The sequence below is a fragment of the Pyricularia pennisetigena genome, chromosome 6 (assembly GCF_004337985.1).
Source record: "Pyricularia pennisetigena strain Br36 chromosome 6, whole genome shotgun sequence".
NCBI lineage: Eukaryota > Fungi > Ascomycota > Sordariomycetes > Magnaporthales > Pyriculariaceae > Pyricularia > Pyricularia pennisetigena.
In genome coordinates, this window is record NC_043744.1 from 5,630,377 (window position 1) to 5,651,773 (window position 21,397).

The following is a 21,397-nucleotide window of genomic DNA, read 5'->3' on the forward strand; positions in this document are numbered from 1 at the left end:
GCCAGCAGGCCTGTCTTTTACGGTGTCCAGCTGGATCACTCCTGCATTGGCACCGTCGCACCGGCAGCGATCATCATTAAGCTCCGAACATACCCGAATACCTCAGCTACCAGCACCGAATTTCTCACGAGCTGCGCGGTGGCTTGTCGGGAACCTACATGTCCAGACGCCAAGGCTGACAACAAACCTCAACTAACTGTAATATGCAGTCATCCGATCGAGTGTCTCTCGCTGGTCTACTTGGGACTCTTCCCAACCGTTCGCTACCCAACCGACACCGAATTCTCATCGATCACGATCACGCTTACAGGAGGAAACTGTTTAGCGGAATCCTCGCGATCTGAGTTCTAAAAACCACATTCTACCTCATCCAGCAACCTTCATTTGATTAATTTATAGGCCAACGAGGTCAACGAGCGGCCCCGGCGGCTCGAAAACGATTCTATATGCCTAGGTTTCCGGTTTCGTTTGGCAGGCGGAGGTCGACCGCAGACAGCTTAGATCATGGTGCCGTAGCAGCAGAACCATCGTTCCGCGTCCTCGAGAGGCCTGATGCCTCCAATGGCAAATCTTTTGATGGCGGTGCCCGGAACTCGGCCTACAAGCCAGGCCACAACCCAAAAGCTTCCATCTCCGTCGACCTCACTCCGATGGACGACAACATTTTTGCAGACTTGAAGACCACAAATCGGTACGTACCGTCGAAATTTCTCTTGTTCTTCTTATTCTTTCTTTTTCGATCGTGCCGCTGCCCGTTAATATACGGGAAAGCAAAAAGAGCTAGGATTTGGTGGTTCCATTTAAAAATTCGTGTCTCAGCCTAGCATGACACATGGTTTTGGCGAAACCCCCCATGCTGCCTTGGTTGGGAAAATTAGCTGGCCTGTGCTAGGTGCCTAGAATCAGCCTCAGCCCCATCACAGCTCAGGGGCTGCAACACCGTGGGCCTTGTGCCGGGAGAAAGTCAATTTCGCCTCTTGGGCATCGCCATTGCTAGTTTTATGCTAACTGAAAGCTCAAGTAGTGGTAGTGGTCTGTCAAATAATACCACGAAATCCTCATTAACCGACAATTCCTCCCGACACAGTAACGCTTCTACTGCTCCCTCCTCCACCCACGAAAACGTTGCTGCCATCCCCGAAGATTCCAAAAGGCCAGTACCCAAGAAGTCATACCAAGACATTCCTCTCCCCCCGATTCCGAAGTCGTCGAGCAGCGGATTTCTCAGAGCTGCCGGCCGAACCTTGTCATTTGGAACGAAGAAGAACCTATCTTCAAGCTCTGTGGGACAAGAGTCAGATATGCAATCATCGGCTGTCGACCAGCACGGGCCAGAGCAAATATCTACTGTAGGAAGACCTCGAACCACGACATCATCTACAACGAGCACAGCCACCCCGCCCAAGCTTGACGAATCGAGCTCTTTTGACTTGGGTGGTGATTTTAGCAAGATGCTTAGCTTTGAGAAGAGGAAGAGCACTCTGACGTTGAAGGATGACCAGAATGGCCGTCAGGCTCTGGGGCCCCGTTCCTTGACTGGAAATCGTCTGAACCAACCTCAGCCTTCGCCTTTGACGATCGACAAAACTTCGCGGATAGAACCGTCACCATTTTCTTGGGGTAGTCATCACTCTGGAGATGGCCTGCTAAACAGCCCCAGCCACGGCAACGAGAATGCTCCACCAGTCCCGAAACATGGCTCTACATACTCATCAAGGCCACAGGGCCCGTCTCCGTCCTCTTCGGAAGGAAACCTACAGGCCGGTCACCTGGGTAACGATAGGAGATTGTCTGGAGAGGGCGAAGGAGAGGACACCTCACTCTTAAAAGATATTTCTACAGCGACCAGATTCCTGAAGAGCGGCAACGCACAAACCGGTAACGGTCGGTATCGGAGGGACGAGGACACTTTGGGATCCGGTTACAAGCAGTTTTCGAGCCCCAAAGATGATGAAGATCTTTTCGACACAAGCCTAGTGAACTCGAGTAGAGCGGCAAGGCGCTACGTTGCTGAGAAGCCCAGCCCACCTCGCAACAAGGTCATGACTCCTGCTGAGTTTGAGAGATATCGTCAAGATAAGGAGAGGGGCTCAGAGAACGGAGATAAGTCTCCGACGAAAGACGACGATGACGATGATGAGGATATCAACTATGAGGATGACGATGATGAGTTGGAGAAGTCAAAGCAGGCCGCTAAACAAAGGCAAAAGCAGGAGGCACACATGACAGTCTACCGGCAGCAAATGATGAAGGTCACCGGCGAACCGGCGACTGGAGTTTCTGCCCGTCCTGGATTTTCGGCTTCATTCAGCACACCCAACCTGCTTCAGCCCCGTGGTCCGTCCCCCAACAAGTCTGTTGACGCATCGGGCGAGTCGGATGAGGATGAGGAGGTCCCCCTTGCCATCTTGGCCGCACACGGGTTTCCGAACAAGAACCGCCCACCACACCGCCTCAGCACGATGATGTCAAACCCCAACCTCAAGGTTGCTGCGCAAGCAAGCTACGCTCGCCCGGGCTCTTCACATGGCGATTCTCCTGCCTCTAATGGTCCATCACCCTCAAGCGGTCGTCTCCCAGCTTTCGCCAGGAACCTTCCCCAAGATCCCTTCGTTGGGGCTGGGCTCGTGAACCATCCAGTTAGGGAAAGTCTTTCCTTCGGTGCTGGTGCGCCCGCTGCCCTCCAAACTCCTGGCGTGCCGCCTGGAGGTTTGGTAGGTGTCATTGCCGGCGAGGAACGCGCTCGTGCCTTGCGCCGGGGCAGCCCTGCCATCGATACACACAAGCCTCTGATGCCAATGTCAGGGCCCGGCGCCTTTGATCCCCTTGGTGCCGTTCCCTCTCATATGATGTATCCGGCCCCTAACCCCCGACCGCTCTCGACAGTCGATCAAACGCAAGCGCAAATGAACCAGATGCAGCAGTTCATGCAGATGCAAATGCAATTCATGCAGATGCAAATGATGCAGTCAAATGGCAATCGCATGTCACAAATTCCCCAGATGGCACCGCAAATGCCAGGCATGCCCGGCGGACAGATGCTAGGCAACGGAATGATGGGCAATCCGGGGGACATGCGGCACAGCTTTGTGGACAATGGGTCTATGTTTGACCTGCCTATCCGCCCCGAGCAGCATGGCCGTAGCATGAGCATGAGCATGGTGCAGCCCAGCTCGGCCTCTTGGATCCAGCCACCAATGCCAGGCCCCGGGTACACTCCAAGCATTCGCGTTCAGGGCGCCGGCTATGCGCCTTCTATCGCACCGTCCGAAAGGAGCAACATCGGACTCCCCGGTCGCTACCGCCCTGTGTCTCAGATGCCGGCTGCTGCCCCTGCCGAAACTCGCAAGAGTTCGACTATGTCAGGAGCCCTCGGCTGGGACCAACCACGCACCAAGAGTCCGCTTGGATTTGGCGCAGCCAAGACGCCTAGCCCGGGCCCGGATGCGGCTCACAGCAAAAAGACGATTACTGCCGTCGCTGCAGATGATGAAGACGAGGACGACGAACAGGCCTGGGCTGCTATGAAGCAGAAGCGGGAAAAGAAGCGGTCGCTTTGGAAGTCTAAGAAGAGCTTCGGAACTGACCTCTCCCTCATGATCAAATAAACGACTCGAAAATAAGCAGCTCATTGCTGGCTGAAAAGATTGCCCATTTCTCTCTTTCTTTTTCTCTCACATCATTTTTGCGGAACATAGCGTTCGGTGTGGCAGGGAAGACGATATTTTTCCTTCTCTGTGTATGCATTCCTGGATTTTCTTTATCCGTTTGGATCTTTTGTGTTTGTGGCCACTGGTCGGAAACTAATCTCGCCTCATACTACCTGACATTCAGTTCTTTTGGTTTTGGTGTTGGGCTCGCGCATACACAAGAAATATTTAATCTGTTGCTTGTCTTGGATACTTTGCTCTTTGTTTGGTTCGCACTTGTTTGAAAAGAGCACCACACCTCGTCACAGCACAAATCTGCCTTTTGTATACCAACTGGGCCCACAAACCCTGTCACTAAAAGTGCATGCGTTATTATTGCTTTGGTTGCGCACAGCCGCATTGGTTTGCTAATTTTGGTTGCGTTCTTGCCCTCACTCACACTCGTTTGCTTGTTTTTGTCTTTTCCTTTTTTGCTTCTTTTTATCACGGTGGTACGGACGAGCGACAGGAACGGGAGAAAAGAAAGTAGAAGGGAGACAGACGGAGGGGACAACGAATTTGTACAGTGGATTGTTTTCTATGCATGAAAGAACGTTGTCATGATAGACTGATCCAAAAATGGTCGCAAAGGCAACGACGGAAATAGAGAAAACCCAATGCCGCCATTTGCCGTATTGAGGTGGAAGCCTGTGGCCTCTACGTCAACTTCGTCCATAATCTAATTTACAAGCCTTTTGAATCATACTCTTACTATATTAAGCCGCAGCAAATTGCTCATTTTTCTGGAATTGATTGTTGATATTCTTTTTTTGTCAGGCAAGCACAGTGGTCTAGGAAGATATCCTATTAGACTCTCTTCGCTGATTTTACTGTCAAGACGTCTTTTTCTGCTTTTATTCTTCAACATTCCCCGGCGCTTCACTCGGTCTTCCCCGCAGCCCAGTCCCTCCTCCTGACGCCCATCTCGACGGCAGCCAGGCCCCAATCCTCGCCGTGGTTGTGGCTGCCCTCGATGACGCCGGCGCGGGCCTTGGCCTGGTCGTCGGTCAGGACGGTCAGGACGCCAAAGATGACGGGGACGCCCGTGTCGAGCTGGACGCGCATCAGGCCGTGCGATACGGCGTCGGCAATGTACTCAAAGTGCATGGTCTCGCCCTTGATGAGGACGCCGATGGCGATGAGGGCGTCAAAGGGACCGGTGGAGGACGTGTTGGTGGTCGGGAGCGCTGTAAGGTCCGTAGTCGAGGAGCCAAGGAGGTCGCCGGCCGTCAGGGATGGGCCGGAGCTTGGGGTTTGGAGCTGGGATGCTGAGTAGAGCCTGTATTTTGAGCGGGTTGTTTGGATCGGCTTGTTAGTTTTATGTCAGGACAGTATGGTTTTGGGCAGTGAAACGAAGTGTGAAAGTGTGAGCATTGTGACAACAGAATCCGAAACCAAGCTGCGTTTTCCCCATGCTACCAGTACAAGACAAGGTTGGAGGGAGGGAAAGAAAGAATAGGGGCGGGTTTGACCTCTGCACGGCGATTGGCAGCTCCCACGACCCCGGGACGCTCTGCACGACTATGTTGGACTCCTTGACGCCGCATGCCAACAGCTTGGCCTTTGTACCGGCCAACAGCGGCTCGATGATGGTCTCGTTCCAGCGCGCGTGCACAATGCCGATGCGCAGGGCGGAGCCGTCGTGCTGCTGCGGGGTAGGACCTTTGGTGTGCATCTTTTTGGGGGTTTAAAGGGTGGTTTGGTCTAGATAACGTTTTGTATGAAGTATATGTCTATCTCTTGTTTCTCTTTTTTCTTTTCTTTTTTCGTTCCTGGTCGGTTTTCGTCGAGAATGATTTTGCTAAAAAGGATTGGCCCGGTTTCGGTAGACAGTTGCTTTGGTGTTGGATGGAGAGGGGTAAAATAAAAAAAAAGGTACCTCTACTTTACCTTGCTCTTGGCTGAGCTATGATGCTTGTTTCAATTGAAGCCCCTTGCGCGCGCGTGCACTGAGTGGATGGATGCGCGCGAATGCGGGGAACGAACCGAACGAACTTGTGTCTGAGCGGGGAGGACAGGGGTGGTGCGATTGGACCTTGGCAAGTGACGTCTTGGCTCCATTGGAGATTGATAGAGATAGATGTCTCCTAATTGACTAACACGTACGTCTTGCTTACTGATATTCGCCCACATAGATTGATTTGACCACATAGCGTCAGCTTTTTGAGTTGCTGATTACAATTGTTGAAAGAAACTTTGGGCTTTGGAAGCTCAGTACCTCGAAGTGGGTCACATTTGCAAATGCATGTAAGATAGTTGCAGATGCCACGCCGAGTCTCGTGCCTGCCTCATTGACCTGCTTGTTGATTGAGGCCCGGGAAAGGAAAGAGCGACAGAGCACAGAGAGGATAGCCACGTGCAGCTTCCCTGAATGGAAACTCGAGGAAACAGAGTAGTTCAATCTCGCTGGTGAAGACAACGATGGCTTTATCTTGTTTTTTTGCTTTTCTTGTTTTGTAATCCATTTCCTGCGTCATCGTTCGGACCAGGCATCAGCGGCCAGCAATGCGCTTCATTCAGCCTATCTTATGGACATTCTTATGCAATAATAATTGATCTATATCAGAAACTCTATCTGTTAGTTTTCGTTTGTAATCTACGTGCCGAAGGCCCTGAGGAAGCCTAGTGCTCGATATCATGCCTATTGCTCCACTACCGCAAGACACGGTGCGCCTGCTGCGTGCCCATGTGGTGATCAGTACGCCCGTCTCCATCGTCAAGGAGCTGTTGGACAACTCAATTGATGCCAAAGCCACCAGCATCGAGGTGGTCGTCTCGCGCAACACGGTGGACAGAATAGAGGTCCGGGACAATGGAGTAGGGATTGAAACTCGGGACTTCGAAGCACTAGGGCGCCGTGGCCATACGAGCAAATTAAAGTCGGCCGACGAGCTGGAAAGTATTGGCGGAACATTTCTCGGGTTTCGTGGTGAGGCTCTTGCGGCCATGGCTGCTGTCGCAAAGGTAACGGTCACCACAAGGACGGCTGCAGACGATACGGCAACTGTCTTTGACTTGCTTGCGAATGGCAAAGGAACCCTCAAGCACTCCATCAAGTCTACACCTGTAGGAACAACCGTGACGGCCACGGATATGTTTGAACGCTTGCCAGTGCGGAAGAAGGTAGCGATCAAAGAGGCCAACTTAACCATGGCAAAGATGAAGCAGCTTCTCACGGCGTATGCGTTGGCCAGGCCGCGGCTGAAGCTTTCCATCAAGGAGATGGGCATGGCCCATCCATGTTTGTCCTATTCACCTCGACCTGATGCAACAATGAAAGCGGCCGCAATGTGTCTGCTTGGATTGGATCTCGTTGCGCACTGCGGCGAAACTATCCACAGGACAGACGCTTCGACAAAACGCAGAAATCTCGCCAGTAGTATTTTTGGTGAGCCTGCAAACCAATATGTGGGTGATGTCGAGATTATCGCTCTTCTTCCTGCTCAAGGTTTTGACCCAGTCAAGATCTCGAACAAAGGTGCTTTCTTCTCTGTTGATTCTCGACCAATGTCCTCCTCAAGAACAGTTTTCAAGAAAATTTACGCTCGCTTCAAGAAGTGCATTGCTAAATGTCTTGAGACGCCCGGTAATGGGAAGCAAGTCAAGGAGCCCTTTATTGCACTGAATATCAAGTGTCCCCACGGCAGCTATGATGTGAACCTTGAGCCTGCAAAGGATGATGTGCTCTTTGCCAATGAGCAATCGATCATTGATGCGTCCGATGCTTTGTTTGAGAAGACATACGGTCTTTCTTCTTTGCAAGGTGAGGTTGAGAGAACCAGCAAACTGAGCCCAGTAAGTGTAGTCAACTCGGAGGAGAATATGGCAAGTATCAATATTCTTTCCAAGAATGGCTCGATGAAAGCCGGGGGCATTGACTTCTCATCAAGTCTCGTTCAGCCATTCGATACTCCTCACCAGGTACTACGTCCACTTAACCCCAATGAGTATAATGCAAAGGATTTATCAATAGGTTATTTGCTGACATTCAAGATATATATACAGGAATCTGGCTCTGGTGACACTGGCAGGGCCCTTGCTACGCTTGTCAAAAATGCTTCAATCAAGCAGACAACATTAAGAGATGGAGCCCAGTGGAGTGTCAGCATGATGGATGGTGAGAGCAGCGACGACGAAGGCTCACTTCCAACTCAAAAGCAGCCTGCCAAACAGATGAATGGCACTATCGGGCTGTGTGTTGGATCGGAATCGACAGTCCCAACCTCACATCATCAGGAGGAAGACGTTTCGCGGCCCCTGGAGGGTGTCAATCCTTGGATGCTTGCAAAAATGAACGCTGCCATCAAGCAAAAACAGATCAATGAATCTCATCCTGTACCTCCTGACCCACCAGACTCTACTAGAACCACCCTGCAATCCCAGATACCGTTGCGCGAGCCTCAATTCCCACGTCCAGAGCTCGCTCCTGGTCAAGCATTATGGGATAAGACCCCAGCCAGCGATGCTCCCATCTCCCCGCCGCGTTTCCCTGCTGTTAGAGATCTGGAGTTTACAATTTTTGGCCAATCACCGGTGCTGTCACCAATGCCAGCTCATCCTCCAACTCACGGAAACTTATTTAGAAGTCCTTTGCCGTCAGGCAATCAAGAACGTTGGAAATCATCAAGTCCATCCCCAACCGGCCCACAACAGGCGCCACATCCTGAGAGCAACTACCAAACTCCGCCATCGTCTTCAGGAGCCGATCAAAGATCTCGCGGTGAGAGATCCAACAAAAGAGGAGGCGCTTTGCGGGGCGGCGGTCAACAGCTTCGACAGAGCAAGCTGTTTTCAAGGAATGTTTGGAAACCGAATCGTCCGAAGGGTGATTCTGAAAGCTTTGTACCAAACTTGCGTAATCCTGAGCCGAATGGCTCTGGTGACTTGATGCCCCCTCTTGTATCCCCTGAACTTTGGGGAAAACAGCCTCAAAGGCTGCTGTTGCCATCGCAACAAAACAGTCGCGATGGAGCTCCTTCAGATCTCATAGTTCGCGGGAGACAAAACCCGCGCAAGGAACCTTCTGGAAGATCTTTTGCCGCTGCGACCAAGCCTTTTTCCCCCATTATTTCGATAGGAGCTCCAATACAGCCAGAGATCACTACCGGGCGGGCTTTTTTGCAATGCGAAGCTTCCCCTATGGAGGGTGATATGCCTAACCATGAAATGAGCTCGCGTCCAGCCACGAGAAGACGAAGTCGTTCAAGGTCTGGCAGACGCTCGAAGAGGCTCAAGAGCAGCATTTTGGCCCTGGAGACTGCTACTCTAGATACCTTGGGGTTGGAGATATGGAAAGAAAAATTCGACTTCAACCTTTTGCTGGCTCTCGAAGAGCGACTGTCAGTAATTGATGATTATCTCATGACTGGGGATATCCACGAGGGACTCTTGATAAACCAGGACACATTGGGTGGCATCGAGGCGCAGCTCAAATCAATTCTGTACGACCACCTGGTAGACGAAGACGGACAAAGGTGTGACTGCGAGATCGACTTGCGTCGAGCGATGGTGGGAGAATAGGCGTGAGAATCATCTATGTCATCTCTGACAGGCACAGTATGCGATTGACGCAAAAGATTGGTCATGGAGACAGTCCGACGGGATATGTATTTTAAAGGGCTATCGATTTTGCTGGATATTTTGCTTGACTGGATTTTTTCTTTGCTTGGTTGGAAGGCTTCGACAATTAGTCCAGATGATGTGGTCGAGTAGATGACAATGTCAAGAGCTATAAGAAATTGAGCCAATGCCTCATAGCTAGAAGATGCAGGTAAATAGCTTAGTTAAATAGCCCAAGGCGGGAGCTTTGTCCAGTTCTCGCCTGCTTGTCATTTATCCTGTTCATGATGGTGTCTGAGTGAGGATACAGTAGTCGGAACTTACAGTGGGTGGCACGGTGGTTTTTCCATGCAGCGTGGAGAACTTGAGGTTTCGGACCAGCGATCGGCAAAATCCTCGCCAACACGGAGATGCCGGCAGGCGCCAAAGAGTAGTTACAAACTCTGGGTGCCCTTTGAGATGGCCCCGTAGCCGTCATTGGCAAGCTCGTCATTCTGGGGCCTCGACCACCTCCTCCCACCGAAAACAGGCGAGCGTTCTATATAGTCGAGAACATACTTCTCGATTAGTTGGACGTAAGAGTCCAGAGCCTTCTGTATAGGGCCAAGCTGGACGAATCTTTCTTTTCTGCTCCATGAGCTTGAAGTTGGGGGTGCGGGGGCAGTCGTGAACTATATCACTTCCAAAACAAAAACTGCCGTCTTCGGAGGGCGGTATATACCTGCTTGCATTGATGTTCTGCAGCTTGCCGTTTCAGAAAAAAAAAAGTCCGCCCATCGAGAGCAAGGTAAAGACGTCGCCGTGCTTCTGCCGGCATCGAGAGTGGGAAGCGGTAGGGCTCCGTGCCCGTAGGAGTCGGTGTTGTTTGCCGATGCAAGCAAAAACTCTTGTGACCAAACAGCCAAGGAAGGTGATATTTATCCCCCTACATGATTTGCAATATGCTACAACGCTCATGGCCAAACTGACCGGCTTGTCCTCTTTATTTATGATGATCGTGCCCCATTTTGCCTGCCGGTATGGCCTCCAACAGAACACGAATACGAGCCCGAGACTCGGAGAACATGCGAGGCTTCATCAATAGGTACACGACCTACCCATCTGGGATCACTTTTGGTTTAATGCTGGGTTCCGGTTGGCTGGGAGACTTTGCTTTTTCTTTTGTGCCAAGCAAGAAAGAGCCAAGACCGTTAGGCTGCTGTACTCTGACAGACCAAGACTACCCCCACTGACCGGATCCTGTATAATATTTAGTGCGTGTCGCGGGATAGGTATGCAATCTTTTTCATGTCGGTCTTGTCCCATTATGTTCAGTTCAATCAAGTCAAAGAAATTCTGATTTGAAAAGGGCCTTTTCTGAACCGTCGGCTATGCGTCACTACACACTAAACTAACTGAAATATTAGAAAGGCATACGAGAGATTGAATACAGGATGAGCAAAATGGCTCGCTCACATGCTTGTTCTGCTTCAGTACACAAAGTAAAAGTAGTAATAGCAACACTTCATGTTGTTTCTGGTCAAACTACCTATTTTCATTTCGTCGAAAAAAAAAAGAAACAAAGAACATTATGTGAGACTGAAAAATCTTTATACGCCATCGCTCCTTAAAAAGTCATTCAGATAAAAGAAAAAGAAAAAGAACAGACATGACAAATGGTTTACGCTGAGACAAGTGAAAATGACCACAAATATGTGCTCCGAGTTCACGATGCAAAAGAAAATGTTATGCATCTTTTCTTCCATTACACCCGCCATGATAGAGATATGTTCAAAAGGAAATGGGCCTCCATGTATGTCAAATACCACTATGACAGCTTGCCTCTCGTTGAATCACCGCATCGATTCGTTGACGACCTCCGCTTCACTTCCTGCAAGCTGGGGCGCCGGATCAATACGACTGACATTGCCCTTCGAAACGACTCCGTAGCTCGTCGGCCGGTCCTCGTGACTGTTTGTAGATGACGATCTCGGAAGATCACTGTTGCTCGTCTCCTCGGTCGGCGGGTTCATGGACGACGTGGTTGACGATTGCTTTCCCTGAGAGTTGCTGCGTTCAAAGGGCAACCGTGTTGACGTATTGGATGCCTGGGCGGTACTGAGATTCCTATCAAGACCCTGCCTCGGCATAGCGGGTAACGGAGGAGCTCCAGCTGCATTCCACTGATCGCTTCCCGAATCCCTCTTTGAGCTCTTGCGCGGTATGACCGGCGGCGAGCTCACGTCCATCTTCTCCAGGACACTCAAGTCTAGCAAAGGCGGCTTGCTGGTCACCCTGCTCTGTATCCGACTAGGGAGCATGATGCTGCTGGTCCTGTCGATTCCCGGCAGCATTGGCGGCTCGTCAGGTATCTTGGCAGCTATGTTGACACTGCTGGTCTCGCCCTCTTCCGCGCCCGGATTACCTTCATCGTCCAGTAGTGTTGGGCCACGGGAGGGTCTCCTCTTCTTGCGCGCGAGCTCCTCCTCCTCGTCGTCCGACTCGATAGGCCCATTGCGTAGCGTTGACATGGCCACCGGGATACCTTGCGGCGCTGCGTCGTCTGTGATGTCCCCTCCGCGTGCCTTCATTGCCGGCGGCATGCGTGCACTCCTGACAACCTCGAAACCCTTGCCCTTCTCTTTCGTCTTTCCACCAATTATATTCCGCCACCAACCTGCCGCCGAGGCCATGGGGCCGGTGGGATCGGCAGGACCTGTGACCAGTTTTCGGCTTGGCGCGTCCGAATTCAGCCGCTGGCCGCGTACTCCGTAATAGAAATCGACCTCGCGCGTGGAGTAGTCAGTCCTGGGCGCAAAGCTGATCGCCGGCTGTGAGTAGGCCGCAGGGGCCGGCGTCGGGCCTCGAGATATTTGCGCATCTAGGTCTGAAGGATCGCCCAGCGGGCCGCCGGTGGCCTGGCTGAGTCGTTTCTGTTGCCAGTCGCCGCTCGTCCACGAACCACGATTCTTCTCCATCGTCATCATTTCCTGAGAGTTACTATGACTGTGCCCTCGTCTTCTTGGGGGACGATAGTACGGATCTGCTGCGGCCTCGAAGCCAACAGGTGGCGCCAATGGGTGTCGACCTTGTGCCGGTGAAGGCAAGAAGGAGAAGGTGCTGGCTTCACCCGGTGTTGTTGGCGTGAAAGAACTTGACCCGTCAAATGTCCTCACGGGGCCAAAGCCACCATCGATGCTATTGTAGTCGAGCGCAGACGAGCTGCGCTGGGGCCGGGTGAGAAGAACGCCACTGCCAGCCGACTCACTCCTAAGACGCCCACCTGGCATTATAAAGCCGCCCTTGGAGTAGTCCTCCTTGTCCAGGATTCCAGAGGCAGAGTGATGACTGTTTCTAGAAACCCCGGCCCTCCTTTGCAGCTGGCGCATTCCGAAAATTTTGGACAAACCTCCTCGTTGTAAGCCTCTGGAGGTATCGCCACCTGCGCCGGAGAGACGCACGGCGACCTCCAAAGTCGTCTGCAGAGCGTTGAGAAAGAAACCAAAGCCCATGACACAGCAGTGGATCACCAGGATTGCATAGCCAACCCAGCCCCTCTGCCCCTCCGTGAGGCCGATCTCCGGTATGAAAGCCATCATCATTAACAGTGAAGCCAACCGAAACGCGGCAAAGACGGAGTGATAGGCATTCATTGACGTCGGTTTCTGAAACGGCTTGACTGCGATGATGGTAAAGATACTCAGGACCTCGCAGATGGCCAATATGACGATTTGAGCGATGCCCTTGGGCTGAACGGCACCGATGGTGATGCCTCGGCAGAAGGTAAGAAACAAAGGGACCAGGGCAAATGTGGCTGCCTCGTCCGAGTAGGTGTTGTATAAAGGTCCATAGAGCAGGACCGTGGGGAGGTCGTCGAAAAGAAAGGCTCTCGGCTTGACGGTGATGATTAGATATAGGAGCCAGCCGGCAAAGATGACGATGATGAAAAGCGTGACAACGGCCAGTCCGACCGTCCATGGCGGAGAGTCGCTGGCAACCACCAACTGAAAGGTAGACAACGCCACAATCGGGAGTAAGAAATAATTGAAGACGATCCTGACAACGTTGCCGACGCAGAAAGGTATGTTCTTGGAACGGAGGTCCTCTTCGGCAATGTTTTTGATCTTACGGTAGGCCCAGCGAACGCCGAAGGCGATCTGGACGAGGAAGATGGAACAGGCGATGATAGCTAGCACCCAAATGATCATACCGGCCCAGACGTCTGCGACTTGGCCCATCCCCGTCAGCATCGCCAGGCGCTGTAGGCCATACTTTCCATCGGCCAAGTAAATCCCATCCTGGATGCTTCGATAGCCGGGCTCCTTTGTGACAAAGCTCTCGTTGAACATCAACGTGGACCAAGACAGCTGGCTTACAATGGGTTGGTAGAAGCCAGGGTAGTTGAGTGACAGCGCACCGGTGAGGACGACAAACTGAATGTACTGCAGGCAGTCACCGAATCCTGGAGTGACAAGCCGGATCAAGTCACAGTCACGACCATAGTTGCTAGTCCACCGAAAAACATCAGTTGTGCCCCAAGGACTGCAGATAGCGGCAAAAACGGTCGAAAACCCGACAAAGGCGAGCAGAGCGACAGGCAAATATCTCACGATGGCTGCCTGGGGGCCGAGGTCGGGTGTTATGGTCGCCGAGACGCAGCCAATATTGACTATTTCAGAATCGGTGTACTTGACGAGGAACGTCGCGGACCAGGATGTGAAGGCGTACGAGGTTGTGAAGTTGTTGGCCATGGATATCGACGGTAACTGGTTGCGCGTAGCATTGGGGTTGAAATTCGGACCCAGAGGGCAGGAATAGCCTCCGCCGAGATTCTTGCAAAAGTCGGCATCGTTATTCCAAGGCTCGTACGTCAAAACATCAATTTTGGAGTGCGTCGTCGTGACATATGTGGTCGAGGATTGCTGAGACGGCAGGTTGACAATCTTCCCCTCGGTCTTGGTTGGATCGCTCCAGTACGCGGTATCGCTGGATGGAGGAAGAGCCTTCCTCGACCGCGAACCCGTGACATTTCCCCACAGGGTGACCTTGAGATTTTGCGAGGAATCGTTGCCAACATTGAGTGTGGCGTCGACGTATTTGCCAACAAACTGTAGCCCAGGCGGATCCCCCGATGTGTATCTGGAGTCGAGACAGTTATCGAACGGTATGATGACGGCCGAGACAGGCCCCAGGAGTGCCAGAAAAACCACCACGAGCAGCATGTGCATGTATGGTGACAGCAGCCTTCGAGCTGGACGATAACGGCCATCCCGACCGTCGTGAAAACATTCCGTCCCTCTCAACTCCAGCAAAGCCTCATCTTCTCGTAAGGGTCGACTTCCTGCCATTGTGAGACCTAACCTATCGGTCGCGTTCCTTCTGTCATTCTCCCCCTCGTCGTTCTCGTGCCCCGAGACCCATTCAATCACCGATAAGTCTCCCTCCAGTCGAGGATCGCTCCATTGTGAAGACGCAGCATTTCTGCTGTCGGTGTCAAGTAGTATCGACTCGGCCCTGCACGAAGACGGCGTTGATGCTCGTGGCAATCGTCGCATGGTCGAAGCTGCCTCTCGGGGGAGTAAACGGTGCGTCGATGGCTCGCCTCGAGAAGATGGGCCCATCTAAAAACCGGCTATCATCTTGCACGCTTGTCGACTGTGGTTCGTTATCGAGCGGTATTTGTCGAGTGAAAAGGGTAACGGTACCGAAAGTCGGACGATCTGGCTAAGAAAAGTAAAGAAAGAAAACAAAATAAAAATAGAAATAAGAATAAAAATTAAAACCTATGATAAAAACAAAGAACAGAAAGTCGACGGTGGTCTCAGGGGGCCGCGGAGGTGGTTGTGTTGGGTATTCACTGGACGAGGGCTGGTACAATCTATTAGCCACAGGGCCGCAGCAGCACCGACAGGAGGCAGAGTAGCTGGCCGAGCTTGTTGCCTCGCAGTTGTTATGACGTGAGGCTGGCGCGGAAAAGTCGGGAGGGTCGAAGCGGTGGCGCCTGGGCACTGGGTAATCCTGGGGAAGGTTTCAAAAAGTTAAGAGGGGGCCCAGATTGCTTTTGCCAAGAGGTCGGTTGGGGTGGCGGGTTGAGATTTGGGAGAAACAAAACGAGTGCGAAAGAGTTTCGGATTGCATATGGACCAAGGAAGAAGTTGGCTCAGGCAGGCTGGATTCGTTGATGATAGAAACGAGTAGTCAAGGTGAAGCGGGTAGGTAACAATGCTCAGCAAGGTAGACAATCCACACTTTCCCATCAGCAACCTGGGGAGAAATGCGAAGCTGACAGGCTGGGTGGGGATTCAAGGATTGAACGGTGATGGATCCCTTGAGAAGTTGAGCCTACCGACCTACGCACACCCAAGGAACCCTTGTCAATTTGGATGGTTGATGGCGCCTGCAAATCTGGACCAGCCAACACCGGGAGCTCCACGATTGACGATGAGCAGCGAACTGGCTGCTGAAGATCCTAAGACTATTATTTCCCGTTGGTGTCCTCTACTGCTGATGTTATTTTTTGATCTCTTTTTTTCTTTTGCTTTTTCTTTTCTACTGCGGCATGGAGAGGGATTAGTTTGATTCCAGTAGTGGATATTCTTCTCTCTTCCGGGTAGTACTTTGCAGGACCATTATGGGGCAGCAGCTCAACTCCACTGTGGCAGGAACGGGAACTGCACCATCAAGCACAAAACGTAAACACAAGTAAAGCGCTTCACTCTCGCCCAGCCGTTGCCTTGCGCCAGAAACAACATGCAAACAAAGAGTGACTTTACAAAGTACCATTATCTAGGATTTTTGAATTCATCAAATCGGATCAGCCAAACCTGAGGCTGGTGGGATTTGTTTCTTATGCAACCACAAAAAGCTTGAAAAAACTTGTTGATGCGTTCAAGCACCAAGGTCTGTGTTGTACGGTACGTGGTTAGTATTAAGTGGCTGTGAACTGAGACCCGAAGGGACACATAAAAAAAACGCGCAAGGAAGATGCTGTGTGTTTATTGATCCGGTTCGACCAAGGCCCGAGGATCAATAGCACCGCATTCTATTACAACGTAATAATATTCCCGTGCACTTGGCCCCATTCAAACAGCACAAATCAGCGACTCCACCCAGCCCTGAACGAAGATCTTTACTGCATGAAATTTGACAGATTGGCCCAGCAAGCCTAATTGCCAATCGGCAGATGGTTACTTTCAAACGGCCGTTACATCATTGATGCGCTCAGGGGTGGTTTTTTTTTTTTTTTTTTTTTTTTTTTTTTACGAACGAGGATGAAGGCGCTGCAAATCGTACGTTGGGGCGGTTCTACTTCGGTACTGCAGCGAAGGTAGTAGAAGATAGTAGTTAGTGTGCTGTATTGTACTGTACCTACCGTAGCGGCCCCTTTTGCTTGTCTTGCTGAAGAGATTGACGTTTGAGGTGGTGACGCTACCTCTAGTAGCCTAGCGGCGGGCCCTCGTTTATCGTTCGCTTGCGGCTTGGTTCACCTGCTTACAGTAATCAGCCCCTCCAGCGACCAGAATGTGCAAGCCTCAATACGAGCTTTGACAAATTCTCTTGTGTCCGTTCTTCCAATCGGTCCCTTCTAGCGAGCTACACAAATCGCCGAACTGTGCCATCAGTCAGTCAAGTCGGTCGGTTCAATCAAAATCATTTCAGGGGTCGACAGTTCGTTCCAGTACCTCAGGATTCTGTTGGGTTCCTTTTGGATGGAACCCCTTGAAATGTTTAATGTTGATAATTCCTCCTTCTTAAGAGAGTACCTGCGTGAGCAAAGACGAGCATCATCCTAGCAGTTACTTTTTAAAGTTTCGTCATGATCATCGCGACTCAGACTGACAGTTGTGCGTAGACATAAGACAAGAGCCAAGTCCAAACATGCTCCGACACCCTTGCTTCAATGTAGGCCATCCATGTCGGCGACACACTAGGTACTTTATTTAATACGCCACATGCCTGCACTGCGTTTTTTTTTTTTTTTTTTTTTTCCCTATGTTTGCCTTCGGTCAGTCTTGTTTTTCTGTTCAAACGATGCGTAGAACCGGTGTTCGTGTGTTGGGAAGCATTTGTTTGTGCGCCAGCCAATGAGACGATGGCGGATCACAGTACAGATCTGATAAAGGCTCAGCTGCAAACTTTACAGCCTCAAATCACGGTCAGCACAAAGCACAATTAAGGCAGTACCTACCTTGTACTGAGTATACGTAATGTAATATGGCAAGACACTAAGGCCATCGTCCCCACTTTGATTCATCTTGGTACTATTTACAAATCCGCTATGCTCAAGGTCTATGCGACCGACACACGAGATCCCTACACCATACACGGATACACGGATTTTTGAACTGGCGGCCGCGGGTCAGTGATGGAGTTTGTTTGTGCCGACTCCAATTGAACTTTTTTTTTCGCCCGAACTACAAACTATTTACGATTATTAGATTGCCAAGATATGGTCAGCTTGTCTGTTGTCTACGAGAAAGAGCCTTGTTAGCGACACACTTTCGGCTAATTGATTATCTCAGCCCCAGTACTCACTTCTCTGTCTTAGAAACTGCCATGGCCATAAATGAATCCAATTCTGTCTTGGACTTTAGCCTTTTTTTGTCCGAGATACTGGTTGTGCAACCCGTCCATCTCTTTCACTCTCGACTTTCAGTCCACATACGTTGAAACGTCCCTTGCAGTTTGTACTTTTGAGTTCAAGGCTCTCGTAAGCAACGCACTTTGGGTGCTGAATACAGCTTGCCTATTGGATTGACGAGGCAATGCAGCTGCTATGCCATCTACCAATAGACATCCCATTCATCACACATTAAACAGGATTGAGGTCAGACTCGGAGGTAAACCTCCTCACCTTTTGCCAAGACATTGGGATTTTCCCACCAAGGCGCCGCCTCTCTGTTTGGTTTGCTTTTCGCAGCCTGACAAGGAAAGCAAAAAAAAGAGAGACATTATCTAAAGCCCGACTTTCAAGCGTTTCTTCCCTGGCTGCCCGCATAGACACTAAAACTAGCTCACATCTCAAAAAGATTTCTATAGCTGCGTGGGTAAGGCCTTGGCGCGAAATGCTCCCATCGTATCAAGACACCAGAGAGTTTGGGCTTTACAATAAACAGTGAACACCTTTTTTTTACCCCCACGATTGGAAACCGTCCGAAAACAAAAGGGCTTGTGAATTCAACTTTCTTTGCCCAGTGACTGACTCTTTATCTGAAGTCGTCCATGTCTATCTGAATACGAAGGATGTGTCATCACTTCCAAATGGCTGGTTCTCTTAACTTCAGAAGCATGGAATCCAAGGTATATCTTTGATCGAAAACTGCGGTACATGTCATGAGTGTAAGCAACTAAAAACAACACCTGCGAGCCTCCAGGTAATGTCGGCTCGACGACGTCTTGGATCCCTTTGATGTAGCGTTGAAGGTCGCGTCCGACATGTCCGCCTCAGGTCAGGACATGACCCATTGTTTGCCTCTCACTCGTAATGGCCCTCGTCGAACAGCGCACCTACGGTGTCGAATACGTCCTGAGCGAATTGCCCTGACATACAACAGGTTGCCACGATATCAAAAGAGCTTCCTTTGCTCTGTTGTGAATGACAGACTAGTGTTTGTTGAATCTGGTAGGCGAGGATGAAAGATTAAATTGATGGTCCTTGTCTCTTCCTTGTGGTACGATAACATATCGTTGGACCGATAAGCTCAGACGACTTGTGAGGCTCGCTTAGGGGAATATAAGAAAAGTCAAGAGCCACGCCCCATGCAAGCCAATGAGTTCGCTTGGCTGGTAGCACCTATTTCGGAGCACCTCTTTAGTCAGGTAGCGAGATTATGACGCTGGTAGACAGAGAGTAGCGTTTCCCAACCGAGCTCCGGAGAAACTTGGATAGGTTGTTTTCCGGATCAAGATATTCGTCATCTCGGCAACTACAATCTCAAACTGACCGAGAACCAGGTCCCCCAATGAAGTTACAGATCCGCTACGGTATACATACGGCAAGCCTGGTGCGGCAGTAGAAGAAAGGATCCAAGAGATCCATCGCCGGAACGCCCCAGCCACCAACGTAGACGCACAGCACGCCTCCAAACTAGACCCCCTCGCCGTTCTCGAGGCCAACCACACAAGAGTCCACTATCAATGTGAACAAATACGTCTTTGATGCCGGTGGCGTCGGTGTTGCAGACGAAGATTTGGCGCTCTTGACAATAAGCTTGGAGTGAGGTTGGACTGTAAGCTCAGGGGAGTACATATGAGCGCTTTGATGCGTTTGTGAGTGTGGAAAGTTGCTGCAACCCCAGAGGATCTGACGCTGCCTTATAACCATCTCGATGAGATCAGACACTCAAGATATTTACTCTGCTGTTTGGAAATATCATCACCGACGCCAGAATCTGGGGCAGAGACAGCGAAGCTCTTGGTAGCTGTTCTGGCATCTTGGAAATGCTCACATCAGTACAGGCTTGCCCTTAATCAGCTACCCATGCCATCTCCGCCCAACCGTGGTCTGCCGGGGTGATTAAGGTTAGAATGTGCCGGGGATAATAAGAGTAGCAGTCAGCCGGGGTAGCAAATAACATTTATGAGGGCTTATAACAGACCTTACGGAAATTAAACATGTCGTACTAGTTGGTTTACAGATTGGACGAGGTGCCCGCCGAGTATACGCGCCCCACTCCTGGACATTACGGCGTCAATTTGGAGAGATTCCAGGGATATCTCATGGTTTTTAGGTGGCCAGGGACCGAGAACCGCTTTGTTTGTAGCACCGTCACCATCCTTCCATTGCCCTAGCCACTACCGGGCCCCGTTCATAAGTCCTCTAATGTATTCGAATCTCTCATAGCTCTATTCCAGGGACCGTTACTTGCAAGGGAGGAAGCTGTAGCCGGGTCTCTACTTCGACCAAAGTCATGCAAGTTGTTGCATTTGTGTTGTTGTACATACCTGTAAAAAGCCAGTCAACCACGCTATTTCTCAAAAGAAACAACGTAGATACTGTATATATGCGGCGGCCTAATATACTCATGCACACTAACATCCAGTTTAACAGCAAGCAATACTCCTAGACGGGGTAGAAGCTCATGTACCGCAGCTGGCCATCGTGATGGTCATTAATTTCGCTGGGCAAGACAAGCTGGCAGACAGCATCGAGTTACTCGACCCTTCTGCCACGAGTCGAGTGGGGGTTCAATTCATTAATCGGCATGAGAGGTAGCGTGCATATAAATCCGTTCACTTTTGCATTGATTTGTTCTATTGACATAAGGAGCGGCCATCCCCGTGCAAGGCTCTCCCCGACAACAAATCCAACCAGTAAATTCTTTTAAAAGAAGCTGGCGCATCTGCGTTAACCAGAGGGGGGGGGGGGGTTTTCTTTACCACCAGGGAGGGCCTTTCCTCATATCCATCCCTTGTGCAGAGTGCTGAAATGGTATGAAAGATATCGTCACTTCACACTCGAATGGCTTTGATTTGCTGCTTTTGCTCGGCCATGGCATGTAGTTTGCAATCGCTGGCAGTTGGGTTTAACCTCAAACTAAAAACTTCCTAGAAAGCTGGCGAAAGTTGCCCCGTTTTCCAGCTAGCTATAAGGGCCGGAGCAACTCCTGTCCCTCTCCCGCCCACTGCCGCACATAGCTTTGGGGCCTGCCGGATCCGCGCCCCGACTCTCGTCCTCCTCTTTGTTCCCACCCCTTAACAACAGCCACATCACCGCCAGGAGAATATAGAGATAAAGCGAGCCGATACGGGCTGCGGGAGCAATCCGACGAGTAGTACTGTGTCCATTGTGCTTTGATCGAGCAGCTGGTGGTGGGTTTGGGAGAGGTTTGCATGTTGTTCGTGGCTAGCCGAGAAAAAAAATATCATTGAGTGGAATTATAGACACGAAATCCATATTATATCTCTCCGTATGGTAGCCTGTGAAAGTGGTTGAGTTGAGACACTATTCATCTTCACGTCTCTCCTGACTGAAAAAAAAAGACAAAGTGATAAAGTCGGTCCCGCCGGTCTATTTCATTCTTTAGTCTAGTCGTTCCGGCTTCAAGCAAGGTACAATAACCTCCCACTACCCCTACATCCCAACCAGGGGATGCGCAAGGCAGCAGAATAACACACAGCAACAATCTTCAAAAAAAAAAAATCTAGCCAAAAGCCCTGCTCTGACTAGC

General features: G+C 50.8%; 5 protein-coding genes across 5 annotated transcripts; 3 read left to right on the forward strand and 2 right to left on the reverse strand.

The window, feature by feature from the left end:
* Positions 1 to 446: 446 nt before the first annotated feature.
* PpBr36_05405 (uncharacterized protein) lies at positions 447 to 3,608 on the forward strand (the record flags this gene model as incomplete). The annotated part of the gene is made up of 2 exons (XM_029892561.1): positions 447 to 691; positions 1,088 to 3,608. The coding sequence occupies 2 exons, from the start codon at positions 447 to 449 to the stop codon at positions 3,606 to 3,608; spliced, it is 2,766 nt and encodes a 921-aa protein (XP_029750468.1).
* Positions 3,609 to 4,568: 960 nt separating this feature from the next.
* Positions 4,569 to 5,364, reverse strand: PpBr36_05406 (uncharacterized protein; the record flags this gene model as incomplete). Its single annotated transcript, XM_029892562.1, has 2 exons — positions 4,569 to 4,968; positions 5,162 to 5,364. 2 exons carry the CDS (start codon positions 5,362 to 5,364, stop codon positions 4,569 to 4,571), a joined length of 603 nt encoding a protein of 200 aa, XP_029750471.1.
* Positions 5,365 to 6,326: 962 nt separating this feature from the next.
* Positions 6,327 to 9,209, forward strand: PpBr36_05407 (uncharacterized protein; the record flags this gene model as incomplete). The annotated part of the gene is made up of 2 exons (XM_029892563.1): positions 6,327 to 7,610; positions 7,695 to 9,209. 2 exons carry the CDS (start codon positions 6,327 to 6,329, stop codon positions 9,207 to 9,209), a joined length of 2,799 nt encoding a protein of 932 aa, XP_029750470.1.
* Positions 9,210 to 11,080: 1,871 nt separating this feature from the next.
* Positions 11,081 to 14,782, reverse strand: PpBr36_05408 (uncharacterized protein; the record flags this gene model as incomplete). Its single annotated transcript, XM_029892564.1, has 1 exon — positions 11,081 to 14,782. The coding sequence occupies one exon, from the start codon at positions 14,780 to 14,782 to the stop codon at positions 11,081 to 11,083; it is 3,702 nt and encodes a 1,233-aa protein (XP_029750473.1).
* A 397-nt stretch (positions 14,783 to 15,179) lies between these two features.
* Positions 15,180 to 15,713, forward strand: PpBr36_05409 (uncharacterized protein; the record flags this gene model as incomplete). The annotated part of the gene is made up of 3 exons (XM_029892565.1): positions 15,180 to 15,184; positions 15,282 to 15,404; positions 15,488 to 15,713. Coding segments are annotated over 3 exons (354 nt in total), but the record flags the coding sequence as incomplete, so codon positions are not given.
* Between the last annotated feature and the right edge of the window lie 5,684 nt (positions 15,714 to 21,397).